Consider the following 25264-nt stretch of genomic DNA (forward strand, 5'->3'; position numbering starts at 1 on the left):
ATGAACCCCAACGCACCCCGTTTATGCAGAGCTAGGAGAATCCGACACTAGCCAATCCAGTTGGCACATAAAAGGAATTTTCTCGGCGCTTTGTCATCGAACCACGAGGCGTGGACAAACACCGGTAATATCACCATGAGTACTATGTCATTGCGAGGACCTTCCCTTTCAAACTTCTTGAAAGAAGGCTCGAGACATTACCAAGGAGTTGAGGAAGCCGTATTTCGCTGCATCGAGGCATGCGGCCAGCTTGCTCGCACCGTGTCCTCCGCCTACGGGCCAAATGGGCTCAACAAAATGGTAATCAACCACCTGGAGAAGCTTTTTGTCACAAACGACGCTTCAACCGTCATCAGCCAGCTCGACGTGCAGCATCCAGCGGCCAAGCTCCTGGTGATGGCATCGCAGATGCAAGAAAAAGAGGTAGGCGATGGTACGAATTTTGTTGTAATGTTCGCTGGTGCGCTGCTTGGAAACTCCGAAGATCTGATCCGAACGGGGCTCACTCCTGTGGAGGTTGTCGAGGGTTACGAACTGGCGCTGAAGAAAACGTTGGAGATCCTTCCAAATCTGACGGCGTACGAAATCAAAGACACTCATCACGACGTACAGGTCATGAAGGGAGTCCGCACCGCTATCATGAGCAAGCAACTCGGCCAGGAAGACTTTCTTGCAGATCTAGTTGTTAAAGCCTGCATTAGCATTTACCCCGAAAAGTCTGCATCATTTAATGTCGACAACGTCCGCGTTTGCAAGATCCTGGGCTCTGGCGTCGAGAAGTCGTGCGTCATCCAAGGCATGGTCTTCAAACGACAGATCGAAGGCGACGTGACGAAGGCGAAAGACGCAAAGGTTGCTGTTTATACATGCGCTGTGGATTCCATGCAAACGGAAACTAAAGGAACTGTTCTCATCAAGACTGCCAGCGAGCTAAGGAACTTCTCGCGCGGCGAAGAGAATCTTCTGGAGTCTCAAATCAAAGCCATCGCCGACGCCGGAGCCAAGGTGGTCGTGTCTGGTGGTAAAATTGGTGACATGGCGCTACACTACCTCAACAAGTACGGCATCATGGCGGTCCGACTCATGTCCAAGTTTGACGTTCGTCGCGTCTGCCGTGTAGTGGGTGCCACCCCGCTTCCCAAGTTGACGGCCCCTACTCCCGAAGACCTTGGTCTGTGTGACTCTGTCTACGTGGACGAAATTGGAGAGACGCCCGTAATTGTTTTCAGGCAGGAGGGTCAGGAGTCTCGCATCGCGACCATCGTCGTTCGAGGTTCCACTGACAGCCTGATGGATGATATCGAACGTGCAATCGACGACGGTGTCAACGCCTTCAAAGCAATCACTCGGGACGGTCGACTTGTACCAGGAGCAGGCGCAACGGAGATGGAGCTTGCCTGTGAAGTCACCTCCTATGCTGAAACTTTACCAGGCCTCGAGCAGTATGCTGTCAAGAAGTTTGCTGAAGCTCTCGAGTGCGTTCCAAAAGCACTCGTGGAGAACGCCGGTGTTGGGCGACCAATGGATGTTCTGTCTAAGCTCTACGCTGCACATAACGAAGGGAAGAAGTACTTTGGTTTTGACATTGAACCGGAACAGGTTTCAGGGGGAACAAAGGATGCCGTTGAAGCCGGTGTGTTGGACTTGTACCTAACAAAGTTCTGGGGGCTTCAGTACGCTACTCGTGCAGCTACGACAGTACTGAAGGTGGATCAAATCATCATGTCAAAACCAGCAGGAGGGCCAAAGGCACCAAAGCAGGCAGGTGGTGACTGGGATGAAGATAAATGAAGCGGGACATTGAAGTTATGTGGGATTTCGTTGCCTGTCATCTCGTACACTACACATCACATTTGTTTCTTTTTCAAGTGCTTGGAACCATATATTGGAATAAATTAAGCTTTGTTTGATAGTTTTGTGCATCTTTTGGAAGAGGCAAATGACGTGGAAACACTTCTGCTTATGTTGGTGGAAAATATAATAGGGGAGAGAGTTCTATAGCTATGCTCTGATCTGGTCATAGCTTATATAAACTAAAAGCCAAGGTGTAGACCTCTAGAAGCATGAAGAATCCTTGGGGGGAGTTGTAACTAGGGCCCCCGAAATGGCTTCATCCATGGTCATGCATAAAGGCTGTTGACCTGCAATGGAGTCCTTTCACGAAAACATTAGTACTGGCGCTAAGCGTTCTCGGATGCCATAGGGTACGCAGTGCGGGTACCTCGATACTAGCTCCCTCTTCATACACAGAGGGAGCTAGTATTAAGGCACCCTAGAATGCGATTTCTTTGAGCGCCTCTACTTTGGGGATTCCATTTGCAAGGGCACGTTTCCTTTCCTATCTAACCTACCTCAGACCTGCCATAGGATGGAATTCTTGCTTAGATCACGCAAGCCGTGTAAGAAATTGGCGTTTTGCGGAACCATGGGGTAAGTTTGTAGAAGGATGAAAGGTGTAACTGATTGAGGATTCACGGACTTGTGCTGCCTATTCAATGTGGAGACGGTTTTACAGAAGTGTTCCCCCAAATCATGTGTTATACACTAACTCTGTGAAACCTTACTTTCCCCAAGTTCTTAGTCTAAAACCGGACGCACGTGCCATTCGAAAGCAAAGTCGATAAGTCGTTAACGCTTGTCGGGCCCCAAGCGACGTCTACCTGAACAATCCAGAGCTCAGTTATGAAACTTGCGCCAGTCGAAAGATTGCAGTCTTCCCAGAGACGGAGATAGGCATGAATGGGACAGAAGTTATTGGCCCTCAACAAAAGGGAGCTCAAGCTCCCTCAGATTCGATTCCCTACGTTCCTACTCCATAGACTTCATATGTCGCATCTGCAAAGAAGCCGACCGAAACGACATGCTGGAATCGTGGCTGCTCATGGTCATACCGGCCAAAAGGTGCTAACATGCTGCGGATTTTGAGTGTTGCAATTCGATCTCTGACATCCCGGTATACTTCGCCTAGTCTTTAAATGGTCAAGGAAGCGTCCTACACGTCATGTGCAGCTCATTCGTTATGTGATGTGTCTCTTAAAGGAGCAGTCTAGAGGCCCACAACTTTGTTTCTGTTTTTGGTCAGTATGGAATGTTAGGCGGCCGAAAACAGTTTTCCCACAATTAGTGCAACCGTAGCTAAATTGGGACGCCTGCAATAGCTCCCCGAACCTCCCGCGCGCGAAACACCCTCCTTCGCCTTCACGATAGGCACGTGATGAACGGCACCACACACGTCACTATGTGACGCAAGTGGTGAGGACGCTCCTCATTAGACTTGGGATCACATGATCGAGGTGAGCAACATCGCCCAAGTCGGAGCGTCTGCTACCGCTTCGGAGACGCCATGCGTTCTCCGGCTTCGTGATGTCCGAAACGGAGGGTTTGAAGGTTGTCCACGACACAACCACGATTTTTTGGGACCGCAGGCACGACGGGAAGAACGAGTGGTGCAGCCCGAAATTAACTGCGTTTGTACAGCAAAGTCCCCGTGCTTCTCGACAGTGTGCAGCCTGTCCGACAGTTTTCACCGCGCAGTTGGTTCAGTGGCTAACAGGTGGCGCCACAATACCGCCGCCATCGCTAGCTTTCTGCTGCTGTGAATTCTGAGATTGCACAGAAGCCACGGATATATTACTCTTGTGATGGTAATCTTATTTTCTCAGGCTGCGTATATGCTTCTTTTTTTAAGAAAACGTGATATAAATCATATAAATAATAGAAGTCAACAAGAAGCAGCTCGCAATGTTCGTAGCAGACGGTTTTTCGTTTTTCCTACGAACGAATGAGGGGCTCTCTACCACGAACGTCACACTAGAGTGGGTGTGGTCTGCAGTTGGAGCGCTCCGGCCTGGCACCGCGGCAGCGATTTTCCAAATTAATTGCACCATGGTGATACAACTTTGGACAGAAATATTTTGTGGGAATGCTTTTCACGTACTGCTTTACAAGATGACAGCAGTTTTGGGCAATGTTAGATACCACTTTAATGCTCCTTTAAGCGCACTGACGAAGAACCATATAATGACGGGAGTTAACGGGCAACTTCAGAAATATACCGTCACTTCGATGCCGCCTATGCTCTACTAGTACAGAAACCATTAACCACGTCCTCATTGTACGTCCCACGTGGCACGTGCAACGAAGCGAGCAAGCACAAGTGAGAAATAGCCGAACATTGGCTAGTGGTCGGAATTTGGTCGGCATGCGACTTAGTCGGTCACTGCACATTGGACCGACGTCGGTCCAATGTGCAGTGACCGACTGGTGCAGTGACCGAGTGGTGGTTGGCGAACGACCTTAGGGTCGAGTACGTTGTGCGAATGTTGCGGCCATACTATTGATTTGTTAAAATTCAGCGTTAGTGCCGCGAAGCGGTTGGGGCGATAAGCGGCGTACAAATGTGGACGGATGGAGAGAGTACAGGAGGAAGGAGTGGAGGTAAGTGTGCGCCCTGGGCCGACTTCATGGGGAACTGCGCCGACACACAGCACGCCGGCGGTAGAGTACCTAGGGTAATTAAAGCGAAATTACAGGGTAACTGAGGCTAATTATTTCTTTTTTTTTCTCGTGGGACGCTTTAGGTACATAATCCGATTTGTCGCATAACATCAAACCTGCTGCGATCCAAATCTGTAATCGTTTCACGATATCCCTCGTACTGAACGCTTGTACAGCTCCCGTCAACCTTAACAATAACACTGGAAACAGTTCGGTCTCTTTTCCGCCACCCTTGGGTGCACTGGGGGAGTGTTATTTAAACAAAATCCTTGCTTCAAACTAACAGAATAATTTTGTTCAAGTATGACTTCCTCGTGACCCCAAGGGTTGCTGTAGTCGCGCGACGAGACTATGGCGGGCTAGCCCGCCATAACGAGACCATATGTTTTCTCATGTTACTATTAAGGTTGACGGGAGCTGTACCACCGTCCACATCGTGATGGACAGTAAGCGCACGCTGTCCCGCTGTTGTGGCAACATTAGCTCGAGGCCACGAGAAACGTCCAGACAAGAAGTGTAAGAAGAAGCAGGAGCAGAAGAAGAACGTCCAGACGTCAGTGAGAGACATGGAGTCGGAAAGGGCCCTAATCGTGTCCGAACCGCATCCCGGAGGAGCAGCCCATGAGGGCGAATCGGAGGAAACAACTCGGATCCTTACCGCTGCAGCTCTGTTAGGATTCGCCGTAGTTGCAGGTTGCGTTGCGATTATCGTTTGGGGACGCCGGCCGGATGAGCTACCCACAGGATCCACAGTGCCAATTCCATCGTCGACTATGTCAGGTAGCGCTATACACTTATGCTTGAAAAAAAAAAAAAAGAAAAGTTCGGAATGCGGAGTTTGTGTCGCATCATAAGTGACTCGTGAATCAGTGAGTTATCAAGATGGGTACTATGGATAATACAGGGTCGGTATCACCTAACGTGGTAATAAATAATTCGGATGTACTATAGCAATGGGACCGATTTCCGCCATCTTTAGTCAGGCACAGTCTCATGCCCGCACCGCCTAGTGTGTGCCCCAATTATGTGTAACCTAGCCTGACCTAACCTAACTAAAATGCGCTTACCTGACCTAACCCAAGGCTCATGCGTTTCCCAAGATCACCCATTCGAAGCCGTTAGGCTTTGCGTGGTCGTGTTTTTCTGTGGTTCAAATGGTGTTAATGAAATGCATATAAAAGAGGTTCCAGACCACATGACTCGGTATATGGCCTTCTCTCACTTCCATGCATTATTTCACTTTTAGACACACTAACCAACTTTTAAAAGCCACCAGTCCCACTGCTATAGGGTTCATTGACTGACGTTGCCTCGCCGCCATATACTGTGTGCCCCTCGAAGTTACGTTCCCGCATTCGTTGGCTGCCATATGCTTTTTGGGTGACTATTAACACCGAAAACATGGAAATTGTTTCGATATTCTACAAATCACACAGCACAATAACTTTGAAACACCAAATATACGGTGAGTACGGTACCTACGATACCGGTACCTACGATACGATACGGTACCTACAGGCGGTACGTAGGTGCCTACGTAGCGGTACGTAGGTACCTACGGTACCTACGTACGACGGTGAGTACGATATGGGTAGCGGCTTGGATGGGACCTACAATATGGCGGCCGATGCAGCACATCTGCCAGCAAGCGATAGTGGCGGTCTCCTGCGGATGACGTCATGTGAATAAATCCCCAAAAATTGTAACAGGCGACGTACTCGCCGCATTATTGAGATACTTTCGGTAATCACCTTCTGGAAACTTTTGCCACCATCAAGGAAGGCTTTTTCAACGCAAAAATATTCCAAAATCCAGGAGAGCACATGACTGACAACGAGAAGAATCTATACACTGGATTGATACAACAGAAAATAATTTACTACTGACGTTTCGTCTTTAATACACTCTTAAAAATAAACTTCACCACATAGCACGCTCCTAGCCAACTATCGTCCCGAATGACAATGTTCTCGCCACTGATTTGTTGAAAACGGGAGGCGGAGCCTATTCTGTGCCGTGCATAATGGCACAAAATAGGCGGCTCCGCCTCCCGTTTTCAACAAATCAGTGGCGAGAACGTTGTCATTCGTGACGATGGTTGGCTAGGAGCGTGCTATGTGGTGAAGTTCATTTTTAAGAGTGTACGGGAGACATACTCAGTGAGAAGCACAGAGGCGAACACAACCAACGGAGAAGCACAGTCTTAAAAAAGAACTTCACCGCATAGCACGCTCCTAGCCAACCATCTCGAATGATATCGTTGTCTGCCCTGATTTGTTGAGAACGGGAGGCGTACGCCTTTTCTGTGTACACTTATGTTGTTCATAATTGTCGCAGAAAAGGCGTACTCCTCCCGTTTTCAAGAAATCAGGGCAGATAACGATATCATTCGAGATGATGGTTGGCTACGAGCGTGCGATGCGATGAAGTTCATTTTTAAGAGTGCAGGTCAGAGAACAGCATGGGGAGAGTGCCGCGGGTGCCTCGAGGGGGTGCCTCGAATGTGCCACGATTCGAGCTGTTTTCTACACTCTTAAAAATGAACTTCACCACATAGCACGCTCCTAGCCAACCATCGTCCCGAATGACAACGTTCTCGCCCCTGATTTGTTGAAAACGGGAGGCGGAGCCTATTCTGTGGCCATTATGCACGGCACAAAATAGGCTCCGCCTCCCGTTTTCAACAAATCAGGGGCGAGAACGTTGTCATTCGGGATGATGGTTGGCTAGGAGCGTGCTATGTGGTGAAGTTCATTTTTAAGGGTGTAGGACCACATCTTTGTTCTCTGGCCAGGGTCACTGCATTGGGAAAACGGAAGGAATGTTCCGTTGTCCAACAATGATCGGTAAGCTCAGTCTTGAACCGTGTTATCGTTGCTCTAGACAATTTTTAATTGCGGGATTTTTTTTTCGATTAAACTTTGAAAATTGCCAAGCGATCCTGACCTTTTTTTTTACAGGAATATGAAGTCCTCCACGGATGAACAGAGCCCCAAATAAAAACTATGCACATTATCCCAACAGATACAGAGGAAAAAAAAGAAGACCGCACTGGAGATGCGGGGAGAGAAGGAAGTGTTCCAGCCTCTTGTTTTACCTTTCTTTTTCCCGCTTTGACCATGATGCTGGTGACAACTATCTTATCACAAAGAAAACAAAACAACCGTATAATCACAAAGCAGGGAAAAAGGCGGGGACATTTCCACCTTTAGCCGCACAATTTGTGCGCCCTTCTTTGCGAACATCAAGCAGGAAGGGCTAAAGCGGAATTCTTACCATTTTTTCGACTATTTCTGTTGCGATTCTGTTTCGCATTGTTTTTTTTTTTGTTGCGTCTACGGTTATCCGTGTAGGACTCCATATTGCCGAACAAGAAAAGAGGTTCGCTTGTCAACTTTCAAAGTTCAAATGAAAAAAATAAATAAATTCCCCTCAATTGAAAATTATCCAAACCTTCCTAAATGGCAGCAAAATGTCCTCAGAAGGTAATTGCCGAAAGTCCCACAATACTCCGTCGAGTACGTCGCCAGTTAAATTTTTTAAATCACTTTAGGTGAAACGAAACGAGTCGTACACTCTTAAAAGTGAACTTCACCGCATAGCACGCTCCTAGCCAACCATGATCTCGAATGATATCGTTATCTGCCCTGATTTGTTGAAAACGGGGGCGTACGCCTTTTTTTGTGACACTTATGCTGTTCATAATTGTCTCAAAAAAGGCGTACGCGTCCCGTTTTCAACAAATCGCAGAAGATAACGACATCATTCGAGATCATGGTTGGCTAGGAGCGTGCTATGCGGTGAAGTTTTTAAGAGTGTAATAACGGGCCTGGCACAACACGGTTGCATTTCGGTGATTGGCCGCTGATGGCACAATGTTCAAGCCGTCACCGCCGGTGTCCTGAAGCTATCCCGAGGGCCACCTGTTCTCATGGTACCAGGTGGTGGCCCTGCACACAAGATTCGCTGTAGGCGTCGCCGTATGAGTTGCGCTTTCGCGAGCGGGTTACGTTATGCTGTTAGTTTGACTTCAACAAACTTTACCGCAAGAGTTATTCAGCCTCTTTCGGCACAACACCTTCGAAGCCCGATGAGATGTAGCATACGAGTCCAACCCATCCAATACAAAAAGGCTGGAAAACTGGACATATTAACGCAACTTGACAAGGGCTGGAGGAGAGAACCGTGCAAGGTGCTAGACTTCCAACCAAAGAATTTATTGACTTGCTGTTTTTATCTATAAATGATTTGACTGGATGTTAAATGAAATCGTGGATTGCGTGAAATACGTAAGACCCGATTACGTAGAATACAAGGCAATGTGTAACCAATGCATCTTCAACTTGTTACAGTATCACCAACGGAACCATCAACAGTTCAGCCCACAAATGTTACTACGGTATCCCCTGGTACACGTCCCATACGTAAGTGCTTCCCTCACAAAGCGTAATAATGATGATAATAATATTATGATAATAATAGTAGTAGTAGTAGTACACTCTTAGAAATGAACTTCACCACATAGCCCGCTCCTAGCCAACCATCACTCCGAATGACAACGTTCTCGCCTGTGATTTGTTGAAAACGGGAGGAGGAGCCTATTTTGTGCTCATTATGCACGGCACAAAATAGGCTCCTCCTCCCGTTTTCAACAAATCAGGGGCGAGAACGTTGTCATTCGGTATGATGGTTAGCTAGGAGCGTGCTATGTGGTGAAGTTCATTTTTAAGAGTGTAGTAGCAGTAGCCGCAGTAGTAGTCTTAGTCTTATTCCTCTTCTTGTTCTTCTCCTCCTTCTCGCTCTTCTTGTTCTTCTCCTCCTTGCTCTTCCTTTTGACATTTAATAGCATCGTCTGGACATTAGCTGCCGAATTATCACCAATGCGAGCGATGTTCTACCACCCGTCCACAGCCCATACGCGTGGAACAGTAGTTAATCTATGCATTTTTTTTTTCAGCTGAATTCCAGCTGAAGATATTTACTTGCAGTCCAACGTATTACAACACATACTACATGGATCGCCGAAGGGGCTTTCTCATTGTCGGTGCCAAGTAAGTTTTCGTTTATTCCACTTTCTTTCTTTTCCTATCGAAATTATAATTGCAGGGACGCGTTGCACAAGACACCACTGAAGAACATCAACGATACCGTGTGCGGGGTAAGTTTCGTTTCAAAGTACTTGTATGTGTACAGGGTGGTCCACCAACCATGATAGAAATTAATAGTAAAAAATGTAAGCCCCGTAGAGACATGCGGTCAAGGGTTCTTTTTTTCTGCCAATATAACTTTTTCCACATATTGGTAACAATTTTGTTTCGTTTCAATGAGCAGAAAGTAAATTTTCCAAGGCAACCTGACGTTTTCTATGCGGAAATGGGTTCCCCGTGTTCATTTTACTAAGTATGGCACATAATCCCACTCGTAATGCAATGGCAATTGCCGAACGAAATTCGACGAAAATCCGTGGAAATGAGCCCTTGGCTCCGCCTGTTTTGTGACGGCTCGTAGTTTGATCGTAAAGCTGCGAGGAAAGGAGGCTACATTGACACGCCACACGAGGGGGGAGGGGCTTACAAGCCTTTGGGTGATCTCATTTATGATAAGATAGCTCTTATAGCTCTGATTCCCCTACTCACCGCAGGTGTTTCTTCCGTGGGTAAGGCTTGTAACCTTTTTCTTCCTCGTGTGGCACGTCAATATAACCTCGTTTCTTCGCAGCTTTACGATCAAACTACGAGCCATCAAAAAAAGAGGCGGAGCCATGGGCTCATTTTCACGGATTTTCGGCGAATTTATTTCGGCAATTGCCATTGCAGTGCGATTATGTGCCATACTGTGTAAAATGACCACGGGGGAACCGATTTCCGCAAAGAAAATGTTAGGTTGCCTTGAGAAATTTCGGAGTTCAATTCAAGAAATTAACTTTCCGTCAATTGAAACGAAATAAAAATATTACTAACATGTGGCAATTGGCAGAAAAAATTCCTTGACCGCATGTATATGCGGGGCCAATGTTTTTTACTATGGATTTTTATTATGGTTGGTGGACCTCTTTTATATAACTAGCAATATTCAGTTCGTTCCATCTCTATTACGAACAGTTCTAAACAGCTGTGTTCCTGTATTGCATTGTGTGTTGGCTTTGCTGCTCGTATACTGTGGGGCTCGATGAAGAGCACGTCTAAGATTCCCAGTAAAAAAGGCTTACTGTGTTGCGTTTTTAAGGGTTTAACGAAGTCCGCCGATGCGCCATCCCGTGCCAGCTGCCTAGGGCAGCACCAAGGGGCAAGTGTACTTTTGCTCATAATAGAAAGGAGTGCAGGAGCAAACTCATCAAATCAGGGAGCAATTAAGAGCTTCTAAGTTTCTCGTTTTCTCGTCGTATTTTATCTTTATACCGCGGAATTTAATCCTTGTACCATAGAATTTAATCATCCTAGTCATTTCATCCTTGTTTCGCCGGATTTAATCCTTCTGCCATCACTTTTATTCCTTATACCGTGGGATCTAATCCTCCTTCTGTTTAATCCTCGTGCACCAATTTTAATCATTATGCCGTGGAATTTAATGATACATTTTCGGGGTATCTTTTCATTATTCTTTTCACTACAATGCGGCAGTGTGTGTGGGACTACCTGTACGATTTATGACAGGTTTTGACGATTTCCACGTTTATAGCTATATACTGACTTTTTTGTGACTATCACTGCTCAATGCACAACTGCATGATAATATGGGACTACCTGTATAATTTCTGACCTAATATGACTATTTTTGTTTGCGGCTATAAATTGACTTTTTGTGACAATTACTGCTCTATGCACTACCATGGTACAGTATCTGACTACCTGCATGGTTTATGACCTGTTTTGATTATTTCCTTCTTTACTGCTATAATTCGACTGTGTATGACTAGGACTACTCTATTCACTACAATGGGGTTGTACGGGACTACATGCATCATATGACATGTTTCGACTATTTCATTGTTACACCTATAAATTGGCTTTTCATGACTATGACTACGATATGCACTACTATGAGATGGTTTGGACTGACTGCATTATTTGCGACCTGTTTTGAGTATTTCCTTGCTTATGGCTATAAATTGACTTTTTATGACTATGCCTCCTCCATACACTTCTATGGTGTAGTAATGGGACTACCCGGAACTAACGCAAACTACCTGGATAGTAACTGATCTGAAGCTGGAACATACAAACACACAAACGCAACGCAAGCTACAAGTTGCCTGGGAACAAGAACTATTAAAGCCCCCCTTTTCACGCCTTTTTTCAAATGTAAGTTGGTCAGCAATGACATGCACATCACTGTACGACATCCTGGGCATCTGCTTTTATAATGCCCTTCATGTTTCCTTACAATTTTACGCTTCATTGATCTCAAGCCTTCTATGTTAGAATGACGTGGGCCCCATTCGTGAATTCTCACATAGCAAGCGTTATCGTGAAGTACTATACCGGGTGTTTCAGTTAAATCCCCGGGCTAAATAATTCGCGAACGGGTGCACCAATCCACGAACTTTCTTTTTTACAAGTATCTGTCCGATACCACCTACAAGCTGCACATCGTGTGAATGAGTGGGAGGCGCTCATTATTAAAATAAAAATGCAAATGAGTTTCGTAAAAAAGCGTAACTTCTGAAGCAGGGCGCTGTCGGCATTAAAATGGGTACTACCCCTTTTGAGACCTTCAATGGACACCTTTTAGAGAAAAATCTGCCACCGAAGCGGGTCATTTGTTGCAGTAATTAATTGGTTTCGGTTTACGTATTTTTGTCGCGGCTGGTCGCGACGCAGCGCAAAAGGACGCTCTTTCACTCCCTTATCCATCAATAAATTACGCCCTTACATTAATGAATTACACCAATGAAATACGCCCTTTTGCGCTTCGCCGCGACCAGCCGCGACAAAAATACGTAAACCGAAACCAATTAATTACTGCAACAAATGACCCGCTTCGGTGGCAGATTTTTCTCTAAAAGGTGTCCACTGAAGGTCCCAAAAGGGGTAGTACCCATTTTAATGCCGACAGCGCCCTGCTTTAGAAGATACGCTTTTTGACGAAACTCATTTGCATTTTTATTTTAATAATGAGCGCCTCCCACTCATTCACACGGTGTGCAGCTTGTAGGTGGTATCGGACAGATACTTGTAAAAAAGAAAGTTCGTGGATTGGTGCACCCGTTCGCGAATTATTTAGCCCAGGGATTTAACTGAAACACCCGGTATATCTATCCCATCCTGGTGTAAGGAGTAGTCGTAATTATAAGAAGTCCATTTGTAGCTGTAAACGAGGAAATTGTCATAAAAGGCATAAATCAGGCGGTCATATATTATCCCATTGGAGTGCAATAAGTACTCGTCGTGTTTTTAAAAAGTTTATTTGAAGTTGCAAACACGAAGCAGTCATAACATCTTTTAAATCGTGCAGGTAGTCTCATACTATTCCTGGACGAATACAGCCAACCAACACTCTGCGCTCCAAGCTTTTTTGACCTTTCTGGACAAAATCGGACTTCGATCCTTATTGTGAAGGGGGCTCATTATTGGGTAGAGTACCGCCTCTGGTGATGAAACTCCCCATTCATGATCTTAAAATAAAGTTTCTGTAGTAACCCATTGTAATGCACAGAACAGTCGTAGTCACAAAAAGATCATTTGGACTATGGATGTAGCCCTATGATATCCCTTACTTGTGCAAGTAATAGCCACGTTCATAAAAATGAATTTGTAGTCAAACCAGGGGATGGTCATAAACCATCCGGGTATCTTAAGTTATCCCATGGTAGTTCAGATAGTGCTTATATTAATAAAGGGTCAGTGTATAGTTATAAATAGGGAAATAGTCATAACAGTTCATAAATCAAGGAGGCAATCCCGTACTATCCCATAGTAGCGCATAGAGCAGTCATAGGCATAAAAATTCAGTTTATAACTGTGAACAAGCAACTAGTCATAACAGGTCACAGACCATGCAGGTAGTCCCATACTATCGCATACTATTGCATTTACCAGTGATAGTCACAAAAGACTTATAGCCGCAAACGAGGAAATAGTCATATGGTCAAAAACATTGCAAGTAGTCCCATACCATCCCATTGTAGTGCGTAGAGCAGTCATATACTTCACCGCATAGCACGCTTCTAACCAGCCACCGTCTCGAATGACAACGTTATCTGCTCTGATTTGTTAAAAACGGGAGGCGTACGCCTTTTCTGTGACACTTACGCCGGTCATAATTGCCACAGAAAAGGCGTACGCCCCCGTTTTCAACAAATCAAGTCAGATAACAGTATCATTCGAGATGACGGTTGGCTAGGAGCGTGCTCTGCGGTGAAGTTCATTTCTAAGAGTGTAGTCATAAGAAGTCAATTTATGGCCCTAAAAACAAGAAAATAGTCATATCAGGTCATAAATCGTGCAGGTAGTCCCATACTATCACATAGTAGTGCATTGAGCAGTGATAGTCACAGGGTCCGTTTATAGGCGTAAGCAAGGAAATATTCATAACGTGTCATATGATGCAGGTAGTTCTATACTGTCCGATATAGTGCGTAGGTAGTCCAAGTAATAAAAAGTCAAATTATAGCCGTAAACAAGGAAATAGTCATACTAGGATCATGCAGGTAGTCCTATACTATCGCCTTACCAGTGATAGTCACAAAAAGGCAAATGAGGAAATAGTCATAACTGCTCATAAACATTAGATAGTCTCGTACCATCCCATAGAGTGCATGGAGGAGGCATACTCATAAAAAGTCAATTTATAACCATGAACAAGGAAACCGTCATAACAGGTCATAAATCATGCAGGTAGTCCCATATGTCATTGTAGTGCATGAAGCAGTCATAAAGAGTCAATTTATAGCCCTAAACAAGGGAATAGTCATAGCTGGTCATAAATCATGCCGGTAGTCCCATATCATCCTATAGGAGTGCATAGAGTAGGCAGTCATAAAGTCAATTTATAGCCGTAAGCAAGGAAATATTCACGTATCATAAATCGTGCAGGTAGTCCCATACTATAGCAGTGCATTGAGCAGTGACGCTCACAAACAGTCTGTTTATATGCGTACACAAGGAAATACTCATAATATGTCATATATGAGGCACATAGTCCCATACTACCCCATTGTAGTGCATAGACTATAGTCCTAGTCACAAAAAGTCAAATTATAGCCGTAAACAAGGAAATTGTCATATCAGGTCATCAATCATGCATGTAGTCCCTTGCCATGCCATAGTAGTGCATTGAGCTGTGATAGTCACAAAAAGTCAAGTCATAGTTATAAACAATGAAATAGTCATACTGCACTCATACATCATGCAGGCAGGCCCATACTACCCCATAGTAGTGTATAGAGCAGTCAATTTATGGCTGTAAGCGACTGTATCAGGTCATAAATCATGCATCTAGTCTCATATCATCCCATAGTAGCAACACCCATAGAAAGTCAATTTATAGCTGTAAATGAGGAAATAGTCAAACCAGGTCATACATTATGCAAGTAGTCCCATACTATTCCATAGTAGTGCATTAAGCAGTCATAGTCACAAAAGCCCATTTATAGTCATGAACAAGGAAACAGTCATAACAGGCCATAAATAATGCAGGTAGTTCCGTAGCATCCTATAGTAGTGCATAGATAGGCATAGTCACAAAAGGTCATTTCATGGCTGTAAACGAAGACATTGTCAAAACAGGTCATAAATCGTGGCGGTAGTCCAATACCATCCCATAGTAGTGCTTAGAGTAGGCATATGGTCACAAAAAAGTCGATTTATGGCTGTAAACGAGGGAATAGTCAAAACAGGTCATAAATCATGCAGGTAGTCCCATACCATCCTATAGTAGTGCATAGAGTAGGCATAGTAGTAATGAAAAGTCACTTTATAGCCATAAACAAGGAAAGAGTCAAAACAGGTAATAAATCATGCAGGTAGTCCCATACCATCCTATAGTAGTGCATAGAGTAGGCGTAGTCATAAAAAATCAGTTGTAAATGAGGAAATAGTCATATCAGGTCATAAATTATGCAGGTAGTCCCATACCATCACATAGTAGTGCACTAAGCAGTCATAGTCACAAAAAGTCAATTTATAATTATAAACAAGAAAATATAACAGGTGATAAATAATGCAGGTAGTTCCGTAGCATCCCATAGTAGTGCATCGAGTAGGCATAGTCACAAAAGGTCATTTCATCGCTGTAAACGAGGAAATAGTCAAAACAGATCATAAATCGTGGCGGTAGTCCCATACCATCCCATAGCATATAGTCACAAAAAAGTCGATTTATAGCTGTAAACGAAGGAATAATCAAAACAGCTCCTAAATCGCGCCGGTAGTCCCATACCATCCCGTAGTAGTGCATAGAGTAGGCATAGTCATGAAAAGTCGATTTATGGCTGTAAACGAGGGAATAGTCAAAACAGGTCATAAATCATGCAGGTAGTCCCATACCATCCTATAGTAGTGCATAGAGTAGGCATAGTAGTAATGAAAAGTCACTTTATAGCCATAAACAAGGAAAGAGTCAAAACAGGTAATAAATCATGCAGGTAGTCCCATACCATCCTATAGTAGTGCATAGAGTAGGCATAGTCATAAAAATCAGTTGTAAATGAGGAAATAGTCATATCAGGTCATAAATTATGCAGGTAGTCCCATACCATCACATAGTAGTGCACTAAGCAGTCATAGTCACAAAAAGTCAATTTATAATTATAAACAAGAAAATATAACAGGTGATAAATAATGCAGGTAGTTCCGTAGCATCCCATACTAGTGCATCGAGTAGGCATAGTCACAAAAGGTCATTTCATGGCTGTAAACGAGGAAATAGCCAAACAGATCATAAATCGTGGCGGTAGTCCCATACCACCCCATAGCATATAGCCACAAAAAAGTCGATTTATAGCTGTAAACGAAGGAATAATCAAAACAGGTCCTAAATCGCGCCGGTAGTCCCATACCATCCCGTAGTAGTGCATAGAGTAGGCATAGTCATGAAAAGTCAGTTTATAGCCATAAACAAAGAAAGGGTGAAAACAGGTCATAAATCATGCAGGTAGTCCCGTACCATCCTATAGAGTAGGCATAGTCATCAACAAGGAAATAGTCATATCAGGTCATAGATCGTGCAAGTACACTCTTAAAACTTCACCACATAGCATGCTCCTAGCCAACCATCATCCCGAATGACAACGTTCTCGCCCTAGATTTGTTGAAAACGGGAGGAGGAGCCTATTTTGTGCCGTGTGTGTCGGGATGATGGTTGGCTAGGAGCGTGCTATGTGGTGAAGTTCATTTTTAAGAGTGTAGCCCCATACTTCTGTAGTAGTAGTGCAATAAGCAGTAATAGTCACAAAGTCAATTTTAGCCATGAAAAATGAAATAGTCAAAACTGTTCGTAAATCATGCAGGCAGTCCCACACTATCACAGTGTAGTTAAAAGGGTAATGAAAAAAATAACCCCAGAATTTAGGATTACATTCCACGGCATAAGGATTAAAATTGGCAGCCCGAGGATTAAATTTAACAAAAGGGGAGAATATACATGAGCATTAAGGCGGCATTATGATTAAATTCAGCTAAACAAGCATTAAAATTGGCAACATGGGGATTAAATTCCATGGTATTGTGGGGAAGACTCATCGCCATCGCCGGCCCCGCGCGGCAAGTTCATTCGAGTTGAACGCCTTTGAACCTTTTTCCCCTCTGCACTCCCGAGCCGACTTTACATCTGCTGGAGGTGCAGGGAGGTCAGGATTAAATCTCTCAGTATAAGGATTAAATACGACGGGGAAACCTGTATTCTCTCGATAAGTTACCCCTTAGAGTAGTCCTCTGACCCTGACATTTACCCAGAAGCAAAGCAAGTAGTGCGTGTAAACTTCCATGCGTTAGGTCCAAAAAGGGACCGATTGCTGCTCCCTCCATCCCCCCTAAAAAACTATTGTGTAGCTGTTATGTATAACCAATGCATAACTTGCGCGCCGAGATAAAATCGAGTCTTGCACCGGCATAGTTGCATTAAAAGGATTGCGACCTGGGCCATGAATGGTACTGACTGACTGAAATTTGGTAAATTGTATGGCGCGCACGCGCATTCCAAACCTTGCCACGAAAAAAAAAAGAAGGAAAAAAAAGAGAGGGAGGATAGATGCGTATAGGCACCGCGGCAGAAAAACTGTCGGACTATCATGGGTGAGGTCACGTGCTTATTTGAACTAATAGGAACGGACGCGGCACACTTAATTTGTTAGTGGGTATATCTCAGCGCAAACTATGACCGATAGCAATGCACGGGCGTGCGGGACAAAGTGCCTCGACCACTCAGCGTCAACTCCTGTCCGGACATCAGAGGGTGGTCTGTATGTATATCACACCATAACCGAAAAATAACCGTTTTTCGAGAGTTCTTGAGAGTGCAAGAACCCTTCTTCGAACCTTCCCTAGCTTCCAGAACGAAAGGATGGTTAAGGATCTCATGGCGCCTTACTTTTGAGGAACGTTTAAAAGGGGAAAAATAGGGTAAATACGGAAAAAATACGGAAAAATAAAAAACTGTTATTTTTCTCTGTGTGTTGGTTTAGTGGAACGGGTATGTCGACTTGAGTATGGGGGACTTAGAATACGCTGTTTAGAGCATAGAAATCTTCAGGAGTATGCTAGGAGGAAACCTCCGAAACTGGGACGTACGGGCGAGGGGAGCACCTTATTGAATCAGCTACTGTTGCCGCGGTGCATGCAAACAAAGGAATCCAGTAAGCATACAGCAAAGATAACGCCAACAATGTTTTTGGAACAGTAACACACCGCCAGAACCCATGAACCCGTAAGATATATGAAAACACATACACACACACACGAAGAAACAGACACGACACGGACGCCACATGGGGACGCCGTCTCCGCCGCTGCCTCAACCAGCCTTGGCTACAGGCCTGGATAGGGGCTGACACTGACAAAATATGTAGCCGACGTAAGCAGAGGAGCAACCGAGCAAGTATTGCAAGAGTTTTTGGAACTGTGGCATGCGTTCACGGGCTGGAAATACACGACGTTTCCTCGGCTGATTCAATATGGCTGCCTCCGAGCGCATACATTGAGAGAGGAAGAGCCCCGTTCAAGTGCTTCGCTCTCCTCCGATCCTCCTCCCCAGCTTTCCTTCTAGCCTCTCTCCGTAAGATTTCTATGGTTTAGAGTTTCTTGTTACGCTATACAGAGGGCGTGCTACTACAACTACATCAAGTTCATTCTGCCATTGAAAGAAGGAAGCACGTTGTTCGTCTGTGGCACCAACGCTCGCAGTCCGGCGCATTTCGAAGTATACGTAAGGCTCATCATTTCATTTCAGGAAATGTATACCGTGTGTGTTGCATGCATTATGTCGCCGTCCCGTTAGTAGATCGCTATATAAATGCCGGTTACCTAGGGTCTGACTTTTCCGGGTTAAGCCCGATCCACACCGATTATTTCCTGCCGAATCAGTTTAGGACCAATTCGGACAATAAGTATGCGAAGTGCGCTTGACGCTGCAATATGTGGTGCTGTTAGCGATACAGCGAGGCACCCTGACCGATATGCAGTGTAGGTGAGGGCCGTTTGCCGAACGGCAAGATAGATAAAAGAAATAAAAAAAAATCCCGCTCGTATCCATCAATAGAGTTCGATTTCTCAAGAAATATTCTATATGCAGCATTTTATAAATTAAGCTAATATTTATAAGTTATTTTATTAAGCTATAATTTATAAGCTCACTTTAAAAATAGCACCAGATTTTTCCTTTCGCATTCATTAAAGGCATTTACAAAGAGTCAGAACCTATAAGGCTATACGATGTCTTTGTGTACTGTTATAATTCAACATCAACGGAAGATTCCCTCGACTCCTTGGACCGCTCGCTCCCGCACACGTGTTTCCAGGAACATGGGCCATGGTATACCATTGCTGACAAAAACTCACTGGTCTTGTTGCACATGATGCACTATAATATAGTTGGGGCGGACACGCCCCAACTTTCTACCCTTCGGGTACTTCCGGAAAAACGCAGAAAGGGTACGAAAACGGCAAATGCGCGTCCACAGTACTGAAACAGACAAGACAAGATAACACGCTGGTGGGCCAACCATTGCGCTCCTGCTCTATCTAACGGGTTTGCTGGTAGGTCCGCAAGACCTCCTTCCAGTGTGGCGTCATGGTTAGCGCACCATCTGGCATTTCCGAGACCTGTTATTCTGAGGCGATATATGGCCTTTGTGATCCTGACTCGTTAACATCCGGGACGTAAAAAAAAGTATTTTTCAGGCTGACGCTTTCACGATGGTTCCGGACCAGTTTACCACGCTGCCTCATCAGGCTGAGGACATATGCTCACCCGATTTTTTACGTCAGGGTCTCGGTCTGTGGGTGGGTGAGTTTCGTTTCACAGTGTACCGGGCAACAAATAACGGCTCGTCAGCGTTGTACTCCGCTCCAGTAGTCAATCCTATAGAGGAGACAGTTAGATACTCCTCTCGGTATATCTCTGAATGCAACATCAACCGCACTCTTAAAAATGAACTTCACCACATAGCACGCTCCTAGCCAACCATCACCCCGAATGACAACGTTCTCGCCTTAGATTTGTTGAAAACGGGAGGAGGAGCCTATTTTGTGCCGTGCATAATGAACAAAGTAGGCTCCTCCTCCCGTTTTCAGCAAATCAGGGGCGAGAACGTTGTCATTCGGGATGATGGTTGGCTAGGAGCGTGCTATGTGGTGAAGTTCATTTCTAAGAGTGCGTGTATTCACACGAGCGTGTTTTCTGACGGCGCAGCGACTAAAGGAACGAGAGGGTAAATGAAGGCGCTGAGGCTACGCCCCTCTGGGATGCCTACACACACTCTTATGAATGAGTTTCACCACATAGCACGCTCCTAGCCAACCATCATTTCGAATGACAACGTTCTCGTCCCTGATTTGTTGAAAACGTGGGGCGGAGCCTATTTTGTGACACTTATGCTGTTCATAATTGTCACAAAAAAGGCGTACGCCTCCCGTTTTCAGCAAACCAGGAAAGATAACGATATCATTCGAGATTATGGTTGGCATGGAGCGTGCTATGCGGTGAAGTTCATTTCTAAGAGTGCAGGTATAGTGTTCCATTGTGCTGTCAGTTCAGGTGCCGGGGAAAACGTTCGCGCAGCGGTTGAAGGTTGCAGCATTAATTTTATGTGCACGGCGCTTGGTACGCAATGGGCGAAAGAAAGCGAAAATTGGTGGGCTTTCGCTGCGATAGTGAATGCCGCCATGAAAAGAAGTGGCTAAGGAAGATATGGACGAAAGAATGGGTGTTGAGGAAAGAGCACTGTCTGCAAAATAGCCTTCTACGGGAGCTACAACAGGAGGACCCATGTGCCTACCGCAAGGTTTTGAGAATTGATGCGGCCGCTTTTGAATACATTCTGCTCCGCATAGCAACGCCCATAAGGAGAGTATAGAGATGAATAAGCGGGACATTACACTACCCAGTGATCGTTTTATCGTAACCCATCTGCAACAGGTTCCTTCGAATTATGTGCGTTTAAACATGCCTCTGAATGCATAAAGCGTTCGTAAATAAGACTGAGCGGGAAAGAGTGGAGGAGAGAGTGCTATGAAGGCTGTGTGTCTTCCTTCTCTACCGTAACGCCACAGCAGCATGCATAGCTGGGCGCCCTCACACATGAGGACCCTCATGAAGACGCCTCACCCTCACCTCACGACGATGAGGTGAGGGTGAGTGAGGCCAGACCACGCTGAATGTTCCCCACGAGGACAGTCGTGAAGCATTGTCCCTCATGAGGCACACCGTGAGGGCCCTCATGAGGCCAGTCGTAGTGAGGCCATCAATACGTGAAGGTACAACGTATTCCGTGAGGAGCCTCACGGATAAGGCCGTGAGGCCCTTTGTGAGGAACCTCACGGATGAGGCCATGATGCCTTTCGTGAGGAACCTCATGGATGAGGCTGTGAGGCCTTTCGTGAGGGACCTCACATATGAGGCCATAAGACCTTTCGTGAGGACCTCACGGATGAAGTGATGAGTTCGGGCTCCTCTTTGCTGATGCCAAACACTAACGTTAAACCTCACTGTGACAGTAACAATCGTTACCAAATTTATCCAAGCACCGCACGAAACCCTATAAACAGTTTAATGCCGCGCAGTATCATTAGTAGTACCAACTACTGACACAGTAGTTCAACGCCGACGTGTCATGTGAACATGACGGAAAGTTCTTTTGAGGCACATGTGCCTACTAGTGACTTGAAGACACGTCAGGCCATGACGATACTCACGAGGCGAGGGCTCGTGAGGATGAGGGGTCGTGAGGCCATGAGGGTCCTCAGGAGGTGAAGGCACGCGAGGATGAAGACTCGTGAGACCATGTGGGTCCTCATTAGGTGAAGGTACGTGAGGCGCCGTGAGGACATGAGGGCCCTCATGAGGTGAAGATATACTTGAGGCCATAAGGGTTGTGAATAGCCTCATGAGGTGAAGGCATGTGAGGATGAGGGTGGTGAGGCCTCTCGGGATCCCGATGCCCTGAGGTGAGGTTGTGAGGTCAAAATTTAAAATGGAATGTGAGGGTGAGGGCGATTGAGATTTAGTTACTGGTGAGGAAAATTTGGTGAGGGTGAGTGAGGCCAATAAAGTCTGTGCTTCGTGAGGTGAGGATGAGTGAGGCCGCAGGAAAATGCCCACCTATGGCAGCATGATAGTGATGAGTGTGCTGTAAAGCAAAGACGGCTGTGGCGTAAAGGTCGCACCTTTAGATCACAGTAAAAACAGCTTCATCGCATAGCACACTCTGCTCCAACCATTGCCGCGAAGGCTCACTTCTGATTGGAAGACACAGTGGAGCGTACACCTTTTTGTCTCAATGGTGTGTGTGTGTGTGGTAGTTCTGCCGCACGTTCTGCTAAAGCAAGAAACCTTGTCCTCTTTCTGCAGATGGCAGGTCTTGCTCCAAGACCCATCTAACAGTTTGCTCCCCCCGACGAACTCATGCACCCTCTACGCACCGCTATCCTCCATCCGGCTTGCTTCTTTTCTTCCTTCTGCTAAACTCGGGACGACGCCCACTTTTGTGTGGAAAACAACGGCGAGCTGATCTTGCCATAACCCCCCTCCCTTGTGTCAATTCGGATATATGTGACACAAAAAACCGTTCGCCCTCCTCTCTCTTCGAATAAGGAGCGATGACCCTATCGCTCGTGGCCATGGTTGGAGCATAGCCTGCTATGCCCTGAAGTTCAGTTTTTAGAGTGCAGAGAAATGGGATGGTTCAGGTACGATCCCCCTCCTCTGGGAGCTCCCAATTCCTGCGTTTCATTGGCCCCATTGCTTTAGGCGTTGGACAGGCCATGTTTTTGTGTCTACTGCGTTCGTACACTACTCATTGCAGTAAAACGTTCATCGCATATACCAGTGGCATAGCGAGGTAGAGTTCACCACCATGAACCCGCACCGTTGGTAGTGCAATTAGAACGGGAGAAGAACCTCTCTTGGAAATGATCCTCTCTCACTCAAACAACCCTTATGATCTTTCCTGATCTTTTCCTTTCTTTTTCTTTGGGGGGGGGGGTACGTTTTCATACATATAAAATTATGGGACAAAACGAAATTTTACGAATTCGCACTTTTTGCATATCGCGTTGTATAAGAAGCTCCCCCAGTGAGTAATTACGAAGTAATGCTTTGACAAAGCGAGCGCTATAACGTAAGTTCGTCAATATGTTGCATTTTTAGCACTATCTTTATCCAGATTTAAAACACGTTACTTTGAAGCGCTGTGGCAGTTCCCAAACTTTGTGGCCGCGATGGATGGCAAACACGCAGAAATAGTGAAACCGAGGAAAACTGGCTCCGTTTATTACAACTGTTCGTCCTCGTTGGTGCTTGTAAGGACACAATGTATGCACGACCTCCGCAGTGGCCGGCTCGTGGATTAAATTTTGAGCCCTTTTGGATTACCTGGCGTGCGACATACTGCTCACACATTTTCTCGTTTTTAAACGAAACTACCAGCATCCCGAGCCGATACCTTTTGGTTTGGAATGCGAGCATGCAGCCAACTCGTTATTAATAGTTAACGAGTTCTTAACTGATACAACGACTACGCCGTGAATATGGGGACCCAAAAAGTGCTTTGGTGTACATACATACCGTTGCTTCGACATCCAGGTGTCTGTTTTACGTTTAAAAAACGTTCTGTTCTCACATGGCATGTTTCCATGGTACATTTCGGTATTGCTCATCGGCAAGTTTCCACAAAATCGAGTGTTGCTCTACCAGGTGTATTAGATAAAAACAAAAGAGCTTGTCACATTGGCAACAGAAAGTGGCTTTTCTTTTTTTTTCCTCCTCCCCGGAAGGCTCTGCGCGTCAGCCGTCAGATTCTGTGCCCCGCGAACAAACTATCAAACTATCCGCGTGGTTCTTTCTGACGGACGGAGCTGCCGAGCGCAGTGATGTTGCACAAGGCTCTTTCATATCTCGCCAAAAATAAGATAAGAACGTGCGCGCTTCCTAGATTCTGCTGTACGATAAGCCCCGCCCGCGACCGAATGGTTGGATGATTTGGTGATTACGCTGATACCCCATTCTCCTCCTTCAGTCGCTGCGCAGTCAGAAAAGGCGCTCGTGTGAATACACGGTTACTCGACTCTCCGTTGCAACACAGGTGCTGACCTGTTCACTGCGACAGCTACAAAAGGCAGCGTGAACGAGCAAGCGATATTGAGGACACGACTTATAAGGAATGATACATCATCCTCATCGTATCACACGGACCTTGATGTGATTTCGACACATGGTGCTGAACGCTTCATGAAAGGTATGCACACGGACTAATCCTACATACGTTCAATAGGGTTGTATTCGTTGATGCAAACACACAGAAAGCATATACAGTCAAACCTCGCTTTACGAACACCCTTCGTTTCTCAGAAAATCGTTCGTAAATCGAGGTATTCGTAAATCGAGGTCCGAGGAGAGCAGTGCACAAATACCTCACAAAAACACGGAAAATCGATTTGAATAAGTTTTATTTTTGAAAATACTGCGTAATTGTGCTTTGCACCATACTTTCTGCATGGTCTATCCTTTTTAGAAGAGATGACAGAAGTCTGACACTTGACTCATCCACCCGGTCCTCAAAGTACCGTATCGCGCGCGGATGAGACTGTTTCCAACGGCAAATATCACGCTTGTCACCGGCTGTCAGGACTGAACACCTTCTCTTGGAACGGCAAGATGTTTCCATCTCGGAGACCTGGTCCAAACTCACAACCGTTCGGCTGTAAACGCCCGAATTATTTTTTCGGGAAATGGTGAACCATGTTTGTGGAACGTAGCGACTTTGGGACATTGTATGTTTGGCCTTGGCAGCATGTACTGAGGAACTTTCATTATCCTCCGGTCCATTGGCCTGCCCTCTGTACGTTCATAACGCCCGTTCGTATATCGAGGTCAGAATGGCTTGGCTACTTTGGGTCCGTTCCCTAATAATCCGTTCACAGTTCGGATATCCAGGGTTCGTAAAACGAGGTCAAGATACACGGAAAAAGTTTGGTTCCCTGTGGAGCCGTTCGCAAGTTGAGGGAATTCGTATATCGAGGGTTCATAAAACGAGGTCCGACTGTATTTGCATACCAGTGCGATTATACTCAAGAGGCGACCTCCTATATGTCACGGCACCCTATCTGCATCGCCC

At 45.6% G+C, this 25264-nt stretch overlaps 2 protein-coding genes across 6 annotated transcripts in view; both read left to right on the plus strand.

The window, feature by feature from the left end:
- LOC135389033 (fanconi-associated nuclease 1-like) overlaps positions 1 to 25264 on the plus strand; it is a 51879-nt gene that overhangs the window by 16191 nt on the left and 10424 nt on the right. For 4 of the 5 annotated variants that reach the window (XR_010421560.1, XR_010421561.1, XM_064618969.1 and 1 more), the window contains exons 15-20: positions 8850 to 8921; positions 9455 to 9548; positions 9604 to 9655; positions 18751 to 18858; positions 19833 to 19938; positions 24233 to 24385. Coding sequence is in view for 2 of the 5 variants with exons in the window: in XM_064618969.1 (XP_064475039.1) it covers positions 8850 to 8921; positions 9455 to 9548; positions 9604 to 9655; positions 18751 to 18858; positions 19833 to 19938; positions 24233 to 24385 (585 nt within the window). In the remaining 3 variants the exon portion in view is untranslated. The remainder of the gene's footprint in view (positions 1 to 8849; positions 8922 to 9454; positions 9549 to 9603; positions 9656 to 18750; positions 18859 to 19832; positions 19939 to 24232; positions 24386 to 25264) is intronic. The other variant, XR_010421562.1, reaches the window with a different exon arrangement.
- LOC135387574 (T-complex protein 1 subunit theta-like) lies at positions 44 to 1912 on the plus strand. Its single transcript, XM_064616709.1, has one exon. It carries the CDS (start codon positions 136 to 138, stop codon positions 1789 to 1791), a length of 1656 nt encoding a protein of 551 aa, XP_064472779.1. The 5' UTR covers positions 44 to 135; the 3' UTR covers positions 1792 to 1912.

The sequence above is a fragment of the Ornithodoros turicata genome, chromosome 3, assembly GCF_037126465.1.
Source record: "Ornithodoros turicata isolate Travis chromosome 3, ASM3712646v1, whole genome shotgun sequence".
Classification (NCBI taxonomy): domain Eukaryota; kingdom Metazoa; phylum Arthropoda; class Arachnida; order Ixodida; family Argasidae; genus Ornithodoros; species Ornithodoros turicata.

What these genes read in the sequence shown, in the direction of transcription:
- LOC135387574 (XM_064616709.1), top strand. Translation starts at nt 136, where the DNA reads ATGAGTACTATGTCATTGCGAGGACCTTCCCTTTCAAACTTCTTGAAA.